The following is a 21,662-nucleotide window of genomic DNA, read 5'->3' on the forward strand; positions in this document are numbered from 1 at the left end:
GATACCATTTCTGTTGATAACTACTATGAAAAGGTGAAAAATGTGAATGAAATTGATTATGTTTTGTTTTTTTGCTTTCATGGTTGATAAGAATGATTATGATAATGTTAAAGAAAAGAAGATAATGTAAAACAAAGATGATATTGAAAATTTATTTCATTCAAGGTGAACAATGACTCATACATTCAGATTTTGTAACAAATCGATTATCATTTCCACCACATTCATGAAAATAAAATGATGTACAATCATTATTTTCTAGATCATAGAAAAAATTTTGTGATGGATTTTTTATTTGACATGATCCTGCATCAGGTGGTTGTTTACACTCAGATGGAACATTTTCAAATTCAATATCTAAGGAAGAAATGAAAAAAAAAGAGTTTTTAAAAAATGTTAAGCAAAATGTAGTATGTATCAATGAGCTCTTAATGCAAGTCTGTAATTTATGACGATAAAATCAATTTGTTATCTAAATAGGGTCATATGTTGATAGTTTTGTGGTGTGTGCTACTTATATTGACATAAGTAGTAGATGATGTTAGTCGTGAACAGAAAGTCTGGCAGCAGAGAGACAAGAGGATCGAACAGTAAAGAATAGAAACAAAGTGGTATTTGTATGAATATGCAAGAACAATGAAGTCTGAGTCATTTTGAGACAATTGGTTGACATTTTGCAAATTAAGCATTTACTTTATGATTGTTAGATTTTATTAACAAGTCCTGTAATTTTGTGTTAAATACATTCGATTGTCCCAACCTGTGTTCTGTTCACTACAGTTTTACATCGTGAATTGACTGAAGATAAACGATTGCTAAAAATCAGGAAGTACAGAGCAGCTATTTCATACCGAAATGGTACTTCTCAGATGTACGCATTTATGACCACACTGAAGATCAAACACAGAACGTTCAAGTCTTCGGGAGAACACTTAACTTTCAGACCATAATCATAAATGTTCAATCACTAAAATTACATAATCCGTTATTAATAAAATTGTGCAAAACAGGATTTTTATTCGGAAAAATTCAGTAGAGTTAAAATGAAAATAATATCCCTGTTAACTATGGAGGAGCATGGAGTTGAGTAACACTTTTTAATTGGTAAAGCCAAAATAATTAGAAGCAAATTCTCACTACTGAACTAATTGATCACCCACTGTAAAAAACAAGGTCCTACAATATTACATTGGTGAACTCACAGGTAACATTTTTGACTATGTTACTGAATCGCATGGCTTCAGGTCCCACAGGAAACATTAGCTGCCTTAAGTAATGAGGATATCCCTTTTTGATGATAGTCATTGAGCACGAAACCCAACTTATAAATAGGCTTTCTAGTGATTACTATTATTTCATTAAGATAAGATCCTCATATTTGCTTACAGTGAATTGTGGCGTAGTGGAACTTAACTTGAGATCATATCTCACCATACTGTTTAACGAGAGATTAAACATGACCTAAGTAGTGAAGAGTTTACGTGACAGTTTCACTGAACATAATGTGAAGTTACCAGCAGCACTCTTTATGCATAATTATCTTTTATAATTCACTTTAGACTTCAATGGATTTATTAAATTTAAATAATAACCATTTTAAGAAAGTTATAAATTCCATATTAATTTGTTTTTTTCAATGTTAATTTCTTTACAAATATATCAGAGACTGTTATAAACTAAACAAATTCAAATAATCCATCAAATACTTTTATGAATTGAAGAAATAAACATCAATATACCTGGTGCCATTCTCGTATTTCGTTTAGTAACACATACTGGTTGATCTGGTGGACATTCAGCTTCCCATGATTTAGAATGTTGTTGTTTGTAAACTTTGCATGACTGATCACCAACAAGTTCACAGGTTGTGATTGATTTTGGACATTTGGCAAACTGAGATCAAAATAAATATTTGATATTACATAAGTAACATGTAAATATATAATATTGGTAAAATATAAATAAATGGTTAGCTCATCTACGAGTATTCTAATTAACTATGAAAAAAGAGAGTATACTTAACGTAAAGCACTTACTTTTTGTACTTATCGAATGAATAGACTTAAAATCTACTTGGTTAGCTACGAAATTATTTTCCACTTAACTTCAGTTTAGTATGTTTTATAAATGTTGTAGTATCATGGTGGAGGGGGAAATAATAAAAGAAACTATTTTTGTTCTTTTTAGTTAATCATAAAATCAACACAATTGTTATTGTCATATATTTGTTCTAGAAAGACTTGCAATCTGAAGGGAAAATCACGTTTTATAAATACTACCATTTTAATGATCGGAATATTACAGCTAAAAACAAGTGGAATCAATATTTCAACCATGTTATAACTTTAGAACTTTAACTATTTGAAGTTAGATCGGTTTTAGTATTAAACTTCCATTGGATAGCTGAATTGTATGACAGTCACACTGAGGTAATATGATATTTTGAATTTCACCTCATTCAGAATCATGAACAGTCAATTACAATAGTACTGAATACAAGAAAAATGCATAACTAATACATCATTAGTCTCATTTGGTTTGTGCTAGATATTATACTAGAATGAAAATGAATTTCGGATTATTTAATCTCATTCACAAATGTAAAACTTCATTTTTGAACTCATTGATTTTATGATGTGAATTACGAACTGTAGAGTCATCAAATAAAATGAACTTAAAATAGATAGATTGTTTGGGTAAACTCTATGGTTATGAATGTAGTGTCAGTTGCTATGTTAAGTCCATATACCTTATTCTAGCTTCTGAATGGGTCAATTTATCCACTCTTGTTGAGTCACGTTTTGACCTTGTTAATTATTCACTTATCAGTGAGTGTATAAAAAATATGTATTCAAAAATCAATTATCGTATTCGACTTATTTAATTCCGTTATCCACCAACTCGATTTAAATCTATAATCATATAAGAGAATAGTCAGGATATATATTTCGGTAACAATCATTCGTACAATCTAATTGAAGTCAGATATAGGCCCCACTAAATAATAAATAACTACATGATAAAATCTGTATTATCACAGATTGAAATCATGAGTCATTTGAAGCTAGACCACCATGGAAAACCTGGAAGCACTGGACGGCCGTTTCGTCCTAGCATGGGGCTCCTCAGTAGTGGGCATCCACGAACCCGCACCCCTCGGGATTCGAACCCAGGACCTACTGAGCATCCAACGGCTCAGTGGTCTAATGGTTAAGTGCTCGCGCGCAAAGCCAGTAGGTCCTGGGTTCGAATCCCGCGGGATGCGGGTTCGTGGATGTGCACCGCTGAGGAGTCCCATACTAGGACGAAACGGCCGCCCAGTGCTTCCAGCTTTCCCATGGTGGTCTAGCTTCAACTGACTCATGATTTCAATCTGTGAAAATTTCTAAAATCTCCACAAACCCCTTCTGATAAAAATCTGTATTAGACAACCTCTAGAAGTACTGAGTGAACATTTGTCGATTTGTGAAACTCGAAGATGATTTATAATTAAAAATAAAACGACTATCTGTATGGTAGAATAAATAGGGATTGTTTAAAATAATGTACCAGTATACACGGTCTCTATTCATTGAATATTAAGAAAATTAACTAGTTCATATTGATTCAGTGCAATAATTTATGCATAATTTATACTGACAACAAAAATATATTAGTCATTTGCATATCAATTTTCCTATTTAACGTTTGTATGATGGAATGTTTAGTATGTAGGCTAAATAAACAAAACTATTTTCATTCCATCATTGAGGTTCAAGGTTTCATTATTAAATTGTATTATACAATCTTACAGACTATATCTATATGAAGTTTAATTATCGGCAAAGATATGTGGGAATTTTGTACGAAGAGGTTAGCAAATCATAACAGATTTGCCAAAGTAGAGTCTATTTTAGGGATTTGTGGAGATTGTAGTAATTTTATAGTTGAATTCACGAGTCAATCTAAACACTGCTGAGGAGTCCAATACAAGGATGAAACAGTCGTCCAGTGGTCCAGCTCAGATTGACTCGTGAATCTAGCTTTGAAAATAAAATCTACTCGTTTCAAGTAACTCTCTTCAGTGCTTTTGAACAAACAGACATAATAAACTAGAAAAGTTACGGTGCATAACAGCACCAAAATAAAATATAGCTGGCATAGAAACAATAGTTTGACTATACATCACTTAGTTAGGGTCCATGATAATAAATGCTAACCTTACAAACATCAGATTGATAACTATGAATAAGGATGAATAAATTATCAGAGTCTATAATCATACAACAATTAAGATGATACATGTGATTTATTCTCTTGTTTATTAGGAGAGTGGGCATAAATGGGCTAATCATCAGAAAATTTATTGGTAGTTTATGGCTAGAAGTGATTTTAATGATATGTTTATAAATGATTAGAAAAATCATGACATTTTGCACCGTTTGTGCAGGTTTGGTCTTCACTTGGTATGCCTTGTAAAGATGTGAATGGTGCCACCATTTTAAAAATTATATCATAAGGTTAACTGAAGTCAAAATGCTGCACAATTTTACATACCTCACATAAATTGTGATTATCTCGAACGCATAATTCTTCGCAAGCTGTGCGGCTGTAAAATCTATTAGCATTCCCACCATATCCACGATATCCAAACCAGCGACATCTCCCATCATTCGAATCATAGTACCAAGAAGATAATTCATTAGAACCAACTCCTCTATCTAAAGGTTGACTACAAGCAATGTGTCTTGGTTGTCCATTTGTAGCTATTGATCTTATTGCCCAGCGAACTGGTGAATGATAGACTGGACGTGCTTCTTCTTTCTTTTGTTGATCATCTAGATAGATATTCTGCTTAAATTGCACTTTATTCTCCATTGGTTGATCATAATCTTTATTATATGACCATGAAAATCTAGACGAGTTGATAGCAGCCCCATTTGGTTGGTCCATAGAATACGGAGGATCCATATCTGATGATATTACAACTAGCAAAAGTGTAGAAAAATTAGTAACACTGTTGCTTAGCAGTCATAAAATTTTTTTTAACTTAAAGCCTGACTAAAGCACTGAAATAAAATTTTAGTAGGTGGCTAAGGAGAAGAGATAGTCTTATTCAGTTAGATGATGTCAAATGACGGTAAACAAAACACTGAACACTCTTCTTAAGAAAAAGTTTCAACATATTGATCTTCGGTTTTTGGGCGTGTCAAATAATAACGATAACAAGCATCTACTAAGATAATTATGACCTAGGATTGATTTTAATGGTCGAAATTAATTCAGGTAAATATCTATTAATTAAATAATTCATCTGTTTTAGCATTTAGGTCATGGATATTATCATTATATTAGACATAAGTATTAAAATGTTTGAATAGGAGTTTCTTTTTTAGTCATACATGAAGTCGCATAAAACTCATTTATACGATTATTTCTATACATTTATTGTTTTACAGTTTTTATTTAAATATAGTTTTACGAATAATGGAAATCAAAAAACAAGTTTTGTCGTTTCTGTCTGTATGTTATTAATTGTAGTATGATAGTTCATCATGATGTTACTAACGTTAGAGCTCGTTTGTATTTTAAAATATACTAAGTAGATTTTTAACTTTTGTGATACTATTATAATTGTAGTACTAACTTGTAAAGCAGTAGTTTCCTTTATATTTCAAAATTTTTAATTATCCCTATTGAATAAGAAGATTGGGTTCCAGTGTTTATACAGATGATCCATTTACACATTACAAGCTAAAGTATTTAATAATTTAGCATTGTAATTCACCTATATATGTCCATATGTTAGATTCACCAAGCTATTCACACTGAAATGTAGATAGATTAGTTGAACTGATAATTTTTGGATAAATTCAAAATACAGCCCTTAGATTTCACTATATCCATACAGTTTGTACATACGAAAATAGAGACACTCCGGTGTAACACAAATTACTTGATTATTAATAAAAGCAATAGTTGTATGTGGTTAATCATTTAACTACTCAATCTCGTATTTTTTACCACTATATTAAAAGTACTTAGGTAATAAATGAAACGAAAAGTTATATGTTTTATGAATTGTACACAGATTATTTATAGCTCCAGAAATTATGTTCCATGTCCAAAATGTCATTCTGACTATGAGAGCTAATGTTATAGTAGTTATCAAAGTAACTTAAGCATGGTTCTACAAAGGCAATAAGATGTTAATAAGAAAATTAGACAAACCATTGTGAAATTTCTTTGATTTTAATAAAAAATCCTAAACTAACTCATCAATAAAGAAAAATTGGTGTATTTGTGAAGAGGTTATATGGGTATTTGTAAAAGCCATTAGTATAAAACTTATGCAAATTTCAGATAGTTAGAATATTATATTATCATTTTAATTAGAAAATCCATATGAATTCGACTTAGGTATTGATGAAGAATTTCAAAATAGTCATAAATTTACATGATGAACAGAGCAACTGAGATATCCAATCATTCTTAGCACTTATAGTTGGTAATTATATTTGCTTCATATAATCAGGTATTTGAAAATAAACAGATCTCTTTTACCAGTTTAAAGCTCTACACTCACTACTTAATGGTATATCAAAATCAAAGAAACATTGGTCATATAATAATTGTGTTAAATCTAAATTACCTGAACAAAACATATTCACCAAGATATTTACTGTTCTTTACATGTCATAAAGAAGTATAAAATTAGATGTTGTTCATTCTTACTTTACGACACTTAATTTACGGAATCCCTGAATATTCATTTAGAAATCAGACATTAATAAGTGATAGGTTTGTCAATCAACTTAGAAAATTAATATATATAGCTGTTTATTATTCATTACCTTGATATTTATTCATTTCTTCCGGTAAATCATAATCTGCATCATAAAGGTAGTCTGAATGAATTTGTGGCAATTCATTATCATCTTCCACAATTTGTCGTTGATTCCCCCCACCAAATGAATGAATCTCTTCCTCAGTTTGATTTTGTTGCTTGTATAACGGAAAATCTGTTAGTGTATCTTCGCGGACTACTTCATTTAATTGAGATGTAGTTGATGGATTAAATGTAGTAGAAAATGACCATTTTGTATAGTTTTCTTTATTAATATCTGAGAATATAGAGTGTGCAGGCGCTAAATGTGCTCCAGTAATAAAATTTGGTGGGATGTATGCACCACTTGAGTTCTTGGGAACATGATGAATAGTAGAGAAACCATTCCCATCATTAAATATACTACGATTAACATTACTATTATTCATTGTGTCAATACTGTCTGTACGTGACATAAAACCAGCTGCAGCTGTTAGTACTATTGGTTGGCGTTTTGAATAAACTTTCTTCACAATTTGTTTACCTTCTAAAACAGCTATAAATGAATTTTTATCGAAACAATTAACAACTATAGTACATGGATTGGTGTATAATAGTTAAGTCAATAGATTACATATCTGTAGTCAAGTAACATTGTATTATTCCTCTTCAAAATGCATATATTGAAAGAATCAATGTTAATCTCAACTACTAATTCTCAAATCGAACATCAGATGATTGTTGTAGACAAAAAAGTGATTCAACAATTTTCCTAGCAACTTAAAAGTTTTATAACTAGTTTAATCTATTTTTGTACATGACGCCGAAATAGTTAGTTTTTTTAAAACTACAAACTTGGCATTTTAGCAGTAGATTTTGACGGTAGACTAGATTTAAAAATTTTAGCTAGTTTTGATGGAGTGATTTTAAACTGATATACTTTATATTTTTATCAAAATCTTGTTTGTACATCTGTTTAGTGTCAATAAAGGAATAGTTTTTATTTATTTGTGTATTCACGAATGAACCATTGATATTCACGATAACAGGTCTTGAATTTCAGTGCGGAATTTTTTATTTATTTGGCTAAATAGCATCTTCGCATTTTAGCTGCCGTCAGTTCGTGATAAAAACCCTAAATCTAATTCTTAACCTTAACCATCAAATGCAAATCACAATCACAGAGATTTAAAACCCTCATTTAGCCATAGGCAGTAGGCCACTTTAGCGTGGCTCAAAAGTCGTCCATAAATTATACTTTCAGCACAAAATCTAAGATCTTTCACATTAGGAATTGTAATATTTTGGTTAGATAAAACTATAACAAAAATAGACAAATGAATTGCCCGTATTAACTCAACAAAATAAAACGGACTCTATTATAAACATTTTGAAATCTAAGAGAACGAATTAGAAAAGATTATCTCAACAGCTAATTAAAGTAATTGGATAGTGGCTAGCAATGGAGTCCTATTTGGGACTCGTTAGCTGGATGTACTTGCATCCCAGAGTTGATGCTTATAAAGATTGTGACTTAAGGCAATATCAAGGCAATCTGTACAGGATGCACATACATTTGAAGTCCTAAACAACAATGAGAAGATACAAACAAACAATACTAAGTGAATCTAATGAAGTAATTATTTATGCAAAAAAATCAAATAGATAATATCTTTTGTACTTTTCATGATTAAACTAAAAGTATCATTTGGCATTTGCTTTGTATGGAAAAAAATGTTTGTTTGAAATTACATTTATTATTAACTAGATGATTAATAGATAAATCTTCATTATTCATAAATGACTTCTATTACAGATTGGCATCATAACAACACCAGTGAAAATTAAAAATCATTAAACAGCTTTTTTTCATCTTAACATAGGATTTGTAAACGGTGTTTTATACAATAGAATGAAAGAAGCTGTAAATGATGGAAATAGGTAATGTTACTTATAATTCTGTTACATTGATATCAATGAACTGCTAAGTGTGAACAATGAGCCTATGAGTGATATTTAATATGGCAACATACAATTAAACTTACTTATCAAGTCTTAGTTTTCAGTGCAATTATGTGATCTACAAGATATGTATCACATTATCAATAGTATGTTAGATTATTTTAAATTTTATTCATTATGTTAGTAAATATTTCGTGAATAAATGTTTCACTAAGTGATTACTTACCATAACTTTCGGTAGATTGAATAAACAATAGATGGAGAATGTTCATGATCTAAAAACATAAAAGTCAAACATAAAAGACAGTTATCTGAAACATCTGTATCAGAATAATATCTTGATAGAAAAACAGAAATGGCTTATTTTTTTCATATAATCATCATAGGGTATATATTTGCGACAAATCGCCTTGCCGTATGGAAAACCTCCTCGTTCAAATGATAATCCTATAACCAGTCTATTCTAACTGAAGTGAAATATTTGTATTTCTACATATTTTTTTGCAAATCAATAAACTAAGTGATGTAGCATCAATTGACTCGTGATCTCAACTATTGAAATTACTACAGTCTCCACAAAACCCCTTCTGATACTAATCAACATATGCTCAATAGTGACTGGCTTCAACAGGTGTATCCTGGTGTTCTAGCGAGGAGTAGTGACCAGTGGAGTCCAACCGGGTCAGTTGTGAGATAGTAACTCACTGATGACAATGGTGGATGTGTCGCCCAATTTCGTGGATTAGTTGAAGTTTGACATTAACACTGTTGGATGCCGGCTCAGTGGTCTAGTGGTTAAACGCTCGCGCGCGAGGCTGATAGGCCCTGGGTTAGAATCTCGTGGGGGGCGGGGTCGTGGATGCGCACTGCTGAAAAGTTCCATACTAGGACGAAGCGGCCTTGGAGTGTTTCGAGATTTTCCATGGTGGTCTAGCTTCAACTGACTCATGATCTCAACTACTGAAACGAAGTGAAAGTGATTAACTTGTGTAATACACCTTTCCTGTTTTAATGCTGAATGTAAATTCCTACATAACTTAATCATTTGTTGTTTTTTCTGAGTGCTTTTATAAAACGAAAAAATTATTTACATATCTCTGCATATTGCTACATAGGGATTTGCTTTCACAAAAGTAAAAGAGTATTCAATCATAACAGATAAAACAATAACACTAAATATTCATTGTATTTATATATACATATTTATAGACTTGTTTCACTATATCTAAAGGAATAACATTTAATGAATTAACCAAGTAGAAATTGGTATTTCATCTTGGTAAATACTCATAGTTCAATTTTAAAATTCCTGTTTGGTTATTTAACTTCTATAGAATTTCCAGACCTTTAAAATTCTAGCTAAAATAATTGGATATTTTGAAAGAATTATTTAATTATACGGTAAAATGTTTCCAGATAAATAATCAACAGACTGCTTATCAGAATCGATCAGAATGACTATTCCTATAAGCCTAATCTTTGTTACTAGTTTTCATGGGATTCAGATACGATCTAAATAACTATATTCAACACTTCATATAGTTATACAACTGAGTTATTTATTTTCGAGAACTATTACTGTATATGTTTATATGGTACAAAATAACAAACTAAACACATATTACGTTGTAAGCGGAGATGGTTGGTAACTAGCAGTAAATTTCAGAATGTGTGTTTCGTCCTATTCAAGACTTGTGAGCTAGATGTATCTGCCTCCCAGAGGTGATGTTCCATCCATGACTCGAACCCATTACCGTTCGCTTCAGACCCCACCACACTATTCACTTAATTACTGAGTCTAGATAAGCACTAGCTTGTAATATTTATAATGCTTGTGATTTAAGGCAATATCATGGCAATCTGTGCAAGATGCCTATATATGCCAATAAGAGACTGATCATTTGCAATCCGGAACATCAATAGGAAGATTCAACCAATCAATACAAAAATGAAACAAATTATATTGATTTGATCTCTTAGAGAAACATAAATTAGGATGTTTATTAAAAAGATGGAAATATTTTATCTCACTTATTTTATACAACGATGACACAATCTAACTATAATCTCATGATCAACTATATTACTTTAAAAAATATAAATAAAACCATAAATTTGTTTATAAATATTATACATAGTTGTATAGTGAAGTAATGAAAAATGAACAAAACAAAAAAACAAAATCAGTTTCTTTCTAATCTATTCATTTATAGAATAAATGAAAGTTTGAAATATAATAAAATGTGAATTGTAAAGTATCTTTGTAAGCAATGATGGATAGTGGCTAGCAGTGGAATGCAGGACGAAACGCGCGTCCTGCATTCCACTGCTAGCCACTATCCATCATTGCTTATAAATAGCTTGTGAATTAAGGTAATATTGAGGCATACACACAGTATGCACATATGCCAATAACAGACTGATCAATTACAGTTTTAAACCTCAATGGGAAGATACAAGCCAAACAATACCAAGTGAGTATCTTTGTAAGATAAAAGTAATTTCTATTTTACATATAACTTGTATGAAAACAAGTATGTACATTGGTTTCATAAGGCAACTAATCAATAATTTGCATTTATATTGAGATGATTCACGTTAGAGGAGTTTATGGTATTTGTTTGTTTGTTTTTTCCTTCATTCCATTTTTTTCATGTATCCAACGTAAAGTGAATAGGTATTCATTAATGTTTATGTTTGTGTTTTGTATATTTTAGAAATGTAGAAAATGTTTGCTATTCTATGAGGTAAATGACAACTTAATTTAATACTGTTAGTATTGAGGTCAAATGTCTGTAGGATTGGTCAAAATGATATATATTTATATGTTAGGTAAGTTAAAAAACTTTAATATGTATGTAGATTACAAAATATACAGGAAAATAATTTAAGATTACTAAATGAGTTTTGAATTTGTCTTCAATTGAAACGAGAGACATAGAATAATTAAAAGAAAAAAGAAATTGACGTGCAATCATGTAAGATTATGGATATGATCCTCAAAAACAAAGTATTTTATGTTAAAATAGATGTTTATCCATTATCAAAAGTTTATTAATTGACTAACGTTAATAATTTGTAATGAAATACTATTATTAGTACATGTGGCTTCTCATGTAATAAATCTATACCCCCCCAATATTCAAGGGAATAATTATTATGAACTCAGCCTTCTAATTAATACAAACGTATTGATATGAAGTTTTGATTTCGATTCACTGTGCCTAACAACAAAAAGTTGTGTTTACATATTTATACCTCATTATGTATAATGTATGTTTACCATAACTTTTCTTTCGGATTAACAACAAACTATTTAGTCTTGAGTTCGTTATTATTCACAGAACTGTATAAATGTATGACAATATAGGAATTTCGTGTGTTGGATATTTTTCATAAACTCATACTGTAATATTGTTGAAATAAATGAAATTACTTAAAAGGAATATGCATTATAGTGACAAAATTACAGCAAATATATGACATTATACAATGACAACAGTATATAATTGATTAACTTACCAATGTTACTTGACCTGTCCTCATTCTGTGAGATAGAATTATAGTCAATGCAATTCGGAGAAAATTTTATGGAAGTAGAATCTAAAATTAAAAGATATTTGTATAGTAATTATGAGTATAAAATAAGATCAGGAGATCGCAAAATTAATTTCATACAAATTTTATCGTTGGTTAGTATTTGATAAAAAGCTGAATTTCACTGAGAAGTATATCAAAAAGCTTTACCTATTAGGTGGTTGGACCTAGGTTCAGTGCTAGCTGGTACTCATCAATAAGGTGTGTCTGTAGTCTTGAAAGAATTGATGCGCCTTTGAGTATAATAACCCACGTCATCCAGAGCCACAATCCGAGATGTTGAGCTATTTTGGCTGCGACTGATTAAAGTATTTATCACTGACTAGCAAGCCCCACTATATCAATCAAAGAACAGCTTGATTGATAGAGTCCGATCGACTCTAAGGGCTAGACAAATACAATATTAATCGCTGCCCAGTGATAAATCAATGTCAAAATTGAGACTTTCTGTTATTTATGGACTGATAATAAAAGTAAAGAAATACAAGAGAGTCGACTAGCGTTACTTTGTGACAAAATATCGAGCAAATACATGTGTAAAAATAAACAGCTGTTGATATGTTACGAGAAAAGCTGTAAAGCTAGTTAGTTTTGTAAACCTGAGATCGTAATTCATTGAGTACTGCTTGTGTTTGCAAATCCTATAACTGAACTAACTTATAAGCTTTTTCATTGTTGGAAAATCTTGATATTTATCATTAAATACTTATTATTATTATTAAAAAATATCCTAGCTAGAAGCTTATATGTTAGAAAACACATAGATTCATCGATTTCAAACCAGTCGTATGCATTTTACACTAAAATAATAGAGAATAACATCACTTGTTGTTTGATTTATCATAGGTTAACAATAATACTGACTATGTATTATTAACATTTTGTCAACCGGATGATTAATGTCAAACCAAAAAAATTACACATAAGTTCATAACCTTCACATTTATAGAAGAAGGTTACCTCGAACAGTTTTAAAGTTATAAGAAATTATTTATATCAATGGAAAATGTTTTATAAACTATCAACAGTATATATACGAATATTCGTCAAGATTAGAGCGAATAGTTTGACAGTAATTGAACGCCGAGTATAGAGAAGTTATTATATGTGAAAATTATACATTAAGTTTCAAGAACAAAATAGAAAAACAGGTTGAACACACGTACATATAACATTAAGTCTGTATATATTGTATATATGAAGTCATATTATTTGATTTATTACACTTCATGTTTACAACACACAATAATAAAGTTAATTTAAAAAGCATTCAGTAATAACAAGGATTGTCTAATACATGTATCTAGTTTAAAGAAGAAAAGAAAACAGTATAAACTATTAATAATGGTATTCTTTAGTAAAGAAATACAGATAAATCAAGACAAATATAATTTATATTATAATATTCAAGCAGTAAATGAATAAAGTAAATTAAGCATTTTAACATTTTGATTTATCAGATGTGATTTTGTTTTTCTAACAACTACAATATATTAGATTTTAAAGAATAAATTAATATGGGTAGGAATTTGCTTCTAGAATCCTTAACGTAATAAAAACTTTTAACCGCGGAGTTGAAATCATCATTTTAATGGATGTAAGTGATGTGATGTTGTAATCGATGCTGAGTTGTGAGTTTATAGCACCTCATATGCAATTGAGTTTGTTCTCATTTAATTCGGTTAACCCCTTTTGTTAGCTTATTTAGCGGATAGAGTCATCTGTACTAATAACAACTTATTGTGCCTTTATTATTGTTGTGCTTATATGAAATATATTTGCTTGAACATTGCTTACCGCCTACGCATATATTCATTCTGCTAGCTTTATCATTAGCTGCTTAATTGATTCGATGATCCATTCATTTCCCTATATATATATATATATATATATATATATATATATATATATATATATATATATATATATATATATATATATATATATATATATATATATATATATATATATATACGCGTACATTTAAACCTACACTCTCTACTCTGTCGATACGCTAACTCACTCATTTGCCTCTCTGCTTGGTGGCCTGAGTTATCTGCTAATAAAAACTGTGGTCGCTGCTTCTCTTTGCCTTCTGATTTCAAACACTGTCGAGGATTATATGATAACGGTTATGAGGGTGATTGGTCAACGAAGCACAGCCACTACAAGTTTTTCTAGATGGTGTGTATCTCAGGTATAATAAAATTCATTGGGAATAATCTATCTAACAACTCAAAGATAGTGCTTATTAATTTAACTAAAATTTGGATTATTCTATGATTGTTGGTATAAACAATCATGTAAAAATTGGATTACCAATGTTTATTCAACTATTTAATACAGTTTTGCGACTGATACGTATGTTTTTTAGTTAAAATCTTGGTTTCAATATGATTTATAGTTTCAATATTCACTATTCGTAACGATAAGCAAGTTAATCGTATTTGTACCAAACATATTTCAATCGTATATTTATAGAAATAATTCCAAATTGTGTATTTGTACAAATAAATGAGAGCTGAGTTAAAATCATGTAAGTTATCTAACATACCAAATAGAGCTTTAGAAAACAAAATATACCATGGAATCTTGTTTTTATATGACCAAAATATCATCGACCTAAATGTAACAATCAACAGAAGATGTTTTCAGTAGTCATTCATCTATCATTTCACAAGGTAAACCATCTTTATATAATTTTAGTTCTCAAATATAATGATTGGTAACGTTCAAACAATCATCATAAGCAAATATGTTCAGTTTTATGTGTTTTAAATGAAATAGGTAAAACTTTGGAACTTAACCTGTCCTAGTACAACAACATACAAAAACTATCTAATATAAACTATTCAAGCATTTAAAAGCTACTGAATGGCTGAATTAATTCTAAACAAAGAAAAACTGGTGTTAGCATTTTTTGTTGTTGTTGGCTAAAAGCCAATAAAAATTGCATTTTTATTGTGCGCAAAATAATTTACTTTTGTTTACCACAAATCCGTACTATTAATTATGGGTAAAAAAATATTCCGTTTATGCATTTTCCCTTCGTAACTAAAATACATATATCTGTTTCTTTATTTATTTTGAAAAAAAGAAACGAAACATTAGTTTACATCATATAATATTAAGAGAGATGAATATTGGTTAAACGATAAAAAACAAACAAATCATAAACCATCTTGTTTTATTCTAACTGTATATTCTGGCCATTTTAAACAGCTAGAGAAAACGATGTATATATATATCATTAAAGCTCAACATAATGTTTTTATCAGAAGGGGTTTTGTGCAGATTTTAATAATTTAATAGTTGAATTCATGAGTCAATTAAATCTAGACCACTATAGAAAACCTTGAAGCACTGGACAGTCGTTTCGTCCTAGTATGAGGTGGTGCAGGATCATGGATATACACTGCTGAGGAGTCCTATATATGGACAAAACGGCCGTCCAGTGCTTTTAGGTTTTTTTAATGGAGATCTAGCTTCAAATGACTCATGAACTCATCTGTACAATGCTTTTATCAAAATACTGACTTGAAATTTACAAAAACAGTTAAAGCAGTTATCAAATTAATTTAACGATGTTGATTAAAAAATTGGTAAAACTGTGTTCTCTGATCACTTTGACAAAAAATAATCTAGCTTATAAGTAGTTTACTTTATTACAAAAAAGTCTCCTAGTAAGGATAAATTCATTGTAAAATAGAAGTTACTTATTGAAATACTATTAACAACTATTATACATTGCAGAAATACTTGTACTTCACTATATATTTCAATATAACACTTAAGTTATTCAGTTGAAGTTTTATAAGATACTGATTATTAACAAGTAAAGATAACTGTTCTCTTTCACTGTTGAATAAATTTCAATCTCTAGGATTCAAGAAATTCCTTTTCACTGAGTGTGTCGGTACTGCATATATATGTGTAGATCGTTATTTGAAATGAGTGAAATTATGGTCTCAAAGTGCATAACCAATCATCAAAATAAAATTGAGTTTAATTTAGTTAAATTCACAATACTTAGGTGTAGTTACTCTTGAGATGGCACAATGTTGCTGTATTAGACTTGATCAAGTGTATGCTTGTACTGACAAGCAGAATTATTTATATGAAAAAATTCTGTAAATCAATTTACAAACTTCGTTGGATCAAGTATCCCTGGTAAGCTCGCAGAAAGTTATGAATTCTTGATTAAAAGTAGTCAAGTGGACGGTTCATAACTTTAGTCTATGATAATAATATATATTATATTGAGATTCATTAAACATATTTGAAGGGTTACAATTATCTCTTAATCCTCCCTACTATTTTAAAATAAAAACCTTTTTTAATCTTGCAAGATCAAAAATTTCGAAGCCATATCCTCGTAATTTTGTGGAAAATCAAGTATTTCCAAATTACATACAATAGTTATTAGTTGAATTCATGAGTCAATTAAACTCCTCAGAAATGCGCTGAGGAGTTCCAAAACGGTCGTCCAGCGTTTCCAGGTTTTCCATGACGGTCTAGCTTTAATTGATTCATGAATTCAACTACTAAATGACTAAAATATCCACAAAACCTTCCTCGGAATATGATTTATGTTCATTTATGCACATTCATTTTTACTACCTTTATTCACGTAGTAGGAGCTTAAAAATTACAAATGAAAACTGGTGTATGCAGTTTTATCTTGTAAAATACTAACCTGATTTATAGATTATGTACCTCTGAATTATATTTATAGAAGTATATCTATTGAAAATGCCATACTTTTCAATGGGAAAAAAGAAGTGACTGATTAAAAATGGCATAGATAAACATTTAAACAGAGTAAAATAAGTATTAGTGGACTAAGAAAATACTGTTTGGAGGAACATCAATGTAATTAGTTTTGGTTTTTGTCGCTTAAATAATGACAACCGCTAATTTCTATCACATACTTAAATTTTATCAAAAAGCCTACAATGTGTTGTACAATTGACGAAGAAACTGTCACTTGACTTCATAAAAAGGCTCCATTTATTGTTGTGCTCATTCTTATCTCTTTTTATTATTTGGTACTTAAATGACAGAAAAGTAAAAAAATATCGCTTTTAAAACCGTTTCTTTTGAATCACAAAATAAGTGGATAGTTGAATAACTTAAACAGAAATTTTTTACTTACTACGGAGTAATAACATATCAGCTATTTATAATGGAAATTAAATTTAAAATACTTAAAGATTTAACTGTTACTATGTAGTGGAATTGTTAAAATAATGTTGTAGAGTATGACTTTTCAGATGACAATACCGATATTTATGTGAACATCTAGCTATACCAAATGAGCTTTCGTGCAGAAAACTACAAATAACAAGCAATTACGAAATTAAGAACTTTATAGGTTATTTAAAACAATAATTCAACGATTCCCATCTATTTATGGTGTGTGTTCAACTGTAGTTAGTTTCTTCACTATTGTCTTTGCGTTACATCAGCTTGTGTGTACTTTGTATCAGACTTTCGTATAGATTTGCCACATTATAGTTTCGGTATCGAAATTCACATATAGGTCAAACAGAAGTATTATTCAGAATCTGAGTTTAAACTATGTAATATTATTTTGTGAGGTTGGAACTGAAAATGTCTAACAGCATAAGGGCACTTATTACAGAGTAAATCAAAAACTTCAGTTAGACGGTTGTCTAGCTACTATTCATCGAATACTTGACAACGAAAATTCTGGCGTTCGAACTTCACAAATAAGACGAAAAGCGCGTCCTGAATTCTACCGCTAGCCAGTATCCATCTTTGCTTAATTGTACCAACGTAGAAAAACATCCATTAATTATCAAAACTCTTGTTTGTCTTTAGAAATAAAACTAAATAAATGAACATTTCGCTATTTAATCTTTTTTATTAATATCAGAGTGGTTTTGTGGATATTATTGTGATTTTAATAGTTGAGATCATGATTCAATTGAAGCTAAATCAGCATGAAAAACCTGGAAGCACTGCACGGCCGTTTCGTCCCACCATGGGACTCCTCAGCAGTGCTCATCCACGATCCTGCCTCGCTAGATTTTATTACGTCAAATATTCCAGTATTTTTGAAAAATATTTATTCTCATAAGCATGTCAAGGTCATTAAAAAGACCACACTACATGTTTTAGGGGAATTCACAAAACTCTATAGTTCACCTTATTTCAAAATAACTTTGAATTTACACAATTATCAAGCACTATGAGATCGAATGGTTTGATTTATAAAGATAATTGAAAAGCAGCTTCTCTAATGATTACTTTTACTAAATCACTTTTGTTTCTCATTAATCTGTTTTGCTACTTCATTTCTACTGCTTCTCAAAACAGTGTATTTTCACGTCAGGTTAAGAGGGTCAAGTATGGTAAAAATGACCATAGGAAATAACAAGCAGTTTACCGAAATTCAGAACTGGTTTTTATTCATAGGAACCACAGAAGTCTGTCTAGCCTTATTATAATTCAAAGAATTCTCCAAAATGTTTAAAGTCTAATCCAACATCTTAAGTTCTTACAGATAGGCCAAAATTATCATCGTTATCATTATGAACACTTATTGGCTGTTACTCCATTGTCCCACAAAAATTCATGTGATATAACAACAAGCTATAAGAACTGATGACTAAAATTTTTGTAAGATACTCACCTAATTAGTATTAATTGGCCGGTTTTTTATATTTGAACTGACTTCTAATACCGTTGTTTGTAATCCATTTATTTCTGATCTAAAAAAAAGTAAACTGAACAGCTTTTTTTTACAAAGGTACAGACTAATAATTTACATTTACGTTATACTTGGTAGTATATATAGATATATGGATGTACCCTTAGTTTATGTATATGTCTATAGGCACTATAATCATATTTTGTATTGGGCAATTCACTACTAGCCATTCATGCACAATTAACTGTAAAAATACCGGTTATATTGAATTACAAACTTAGTAAGCTGACACGTGATGCTTAGTTTAACACAGATGATTAGTATACATTGGTCTACACTAAATGACCCATAAATTTATGTACGTGTGTGTAAATGCCAAATCGAAGTTTTTCTGGACACATTGAGTGAATAGTGTGCTACGTTTCCTATATTTCATCCAATATTATTTACAAGTTGGAATTTAACCTTTACATTGAGGTTAATTTCTATTATAGGGAGAAAGAAATTATTTTCAGGGCAAAGAAAATTGTTTTACAACATTTCAGATAACAACAGTTTAATAGAAATATTGACAATGAACTATTAAGTAGGTAATTTGATCATAAATACAAATTTATTTATGATTTCGAATGAAACATACTGATAGTACAAGATTTCTTTTGCATCATAGATCATGTTTATCTAGAGTGATGTGAATAATGTGAAAGTAAGTTTCAGCACTGATAAAAAAATGTGAACATATGACGGTATTTTTATTCTGCACTACTACTACTACTTACACCTGTTACTCCTCGTGAAGGAGCATAGGTCGCTCACCAGCATTCTCCATCCAACCCTGTCCTGGGCAATCCTTTCCAGCTCCTTCCAGTTGTAATTCATCCTTTTCATATCTGCTTCTATTATCCGACGTAACGTGTTCTTTGGCCTTCCTCTTTTCCGCTTCCCTTCAGGATTCCAAGTTAGAGCTTGCCTCGTGAGGCAGTTTGACGGTTTGCGTAATGTATGTCCTATCCATTTCCATCGTCTTTTCCTAATTTCCTCTTCAGCTGGAAGTTGGTTTGTTCTCTCCCACACAAGGCTATTGCTGATGGTATCCGGCCAATGGATGTTGAGTATCTTGCGTAGACAGCTATTTATAAATACTTGTACTTTCTTGATTGTGGTTGTTGTAGTTCTCCAAGTTTCAGCTCCATACAGTAGAATTGCCTTGACGTTCGTATTGAAGATTCTCACTTTGATATTGGTTGAAAGTTGTTTTGAGTTCCATATGTTCTTCAATTGTAGGAATGCGGCCCTTGCTTTGCCAATCCTCGCCTTTACGTCTGCATCTGAACCTCCATGTCTATCGACGATGCTTCCCAGATATGTGAAGGATTCTACATCTTCCAGAGTTTCGCCATCAAGGGTGATTGGATTGCTGTTCTCCGCTTTGAATTTGAGGACCTTGGTTTTCCCTTTGTGTATACTGAGGCCTACTGATGCAGAGACTGCTGCTACATTGGCTGTCTTTATCTGAATCTGTTCACGTGTACGTGATAGGAGGGCTAGGTCATCTGCGAAGTCCAGATCGTCTAATTGGTTCTGAGCTGTCCATTGTATTCCGTGTTTTCCTTCAGATGTCGAGGTCTTCATAATCCAGTCGACCACCAGAAGAAAGAGGAAGGGAGAGAGTAAACAGCCTTGTCTGACTCCGGTCCTTACTTGGAATGCATCTGTCAGCTGTCCTCCATGCACTACTTTGCACTGTAGTCCGTCGTATGAGTTCCGGATAATATTGACAATCTTCTCAGGAACTCCGTAGTGTCGAAGAAGTTTCCATAATGTCCTCCTATCTACACTGTCGAATGCCTTTTCATAATCAATGAAGTTGATGTATAGTGATGAGTTCCACTCAACTGATTGTTCGACGATGATCCGTAGTGTTGCAATTTGGTCTGTGCACGACCGATCCTTTCGGAATCCAGCTTGTTGATCTCGAAGTTGGGCATCTACTGCATCCTTCATCCGGTTCAGCAACACTCTGTTGAAGACTTTCCCTGGTATTGACAGTAGTGTAATGCCTCTGTAGTTTTCACATTTGCTCAGATCTCCTTTCTTTGGAATCTTGATGAGGTGTCCTTCTTTCCAGTCCATTGGCACTTGTTCCTCCTCCCAAATCTTTTTGAATAGAGGGTAAAGCATGCTTGTGGTTACTTCGACGTCTGATTTCAGTGCTTCAGCTGGTATGTTGTCGGGTCCTGCTGCTTTCCCGTTCTTGATTTGTCTGACGGCCATTCCAATTTCTTCCGTCGTTGGTGGGTTGACATCTATAGGAAGATCTGTGTGTGCTACTTCGATGTTCGGTGGATTCATTGGAGCCGGCCTATTCAGGAGTTCCTCGAAGTATTCTACCCATCTGTTTCGCTGTTGTTGAATTTCAGTGATTGGCTTGCCTTCTTTGTCTTTGACCGGCCTCTCTGGTTTACTGTATTTCCCTGATAGTTTCTTCGTTGTATCGTAGAGCTGTTTCATATTTCCTTCTCTAGCAGCTTTTTCCGCCATCGTTGCTAGTTCTTCCACATATTTCTGCTTGTCGGCTTTAATGCTCTTCTTCACTTGCTTGTTTGCTTCCATGTACTCAGC

General features: G+C 31.3%; 1 protein-coding gene across 1 annotated transcript; it reads right to left on the bottom strand.

Moving 5' to 3' along the window:
* Positions 1 to 160: 160 nt before the first annotated feature.
* MS3_00007866 (uncharacterized protein) lies at positions 161 to 19,260 on the bottom strand (the record flags this gene model as incomplete). The annotated part of the gene is made up of 7 exons (XM_012936332.3): positions 19,023 to 19,260; positions 12,290 to 12,370; positions 8,994 to 9,042; positions 6,834 to 7,361; positions 4,537 to 4,967; positions 1,740 to 1,893; positions 161 to 357 (listed from the first exon to the last, which is right to left on the bottom strand). The coding sequence occupies exons 2-7, from the start codon at positions 12,311 to 12,313 to the stop codon at positions 161 to 163; spliced, it is 1,383 nt and encodes a 460-aa protein (XP_012791786.1). The 5' UTR covers positions 12,314 to 12,370; positions 19,023 to 19,260.
* Between the last annotated feature and the right edge of the window lie 2,402 nt (positions 19,261 to 21,662).

Source organism: Schistosoma haematobium, chromosome 4, assembly GCF_000699445.3.
Source record: "Schistosoma haematobium chromosome 4, whole genome shotgun sequence".
NCBI classification, from domain to species: domain Eukaryota; kingdom Metazoa; phylum Platyhelminthes; class Trematoda; order Strigeidida; family Schistosomatidae; genus Schistosoma; species Schistosoma haematobium.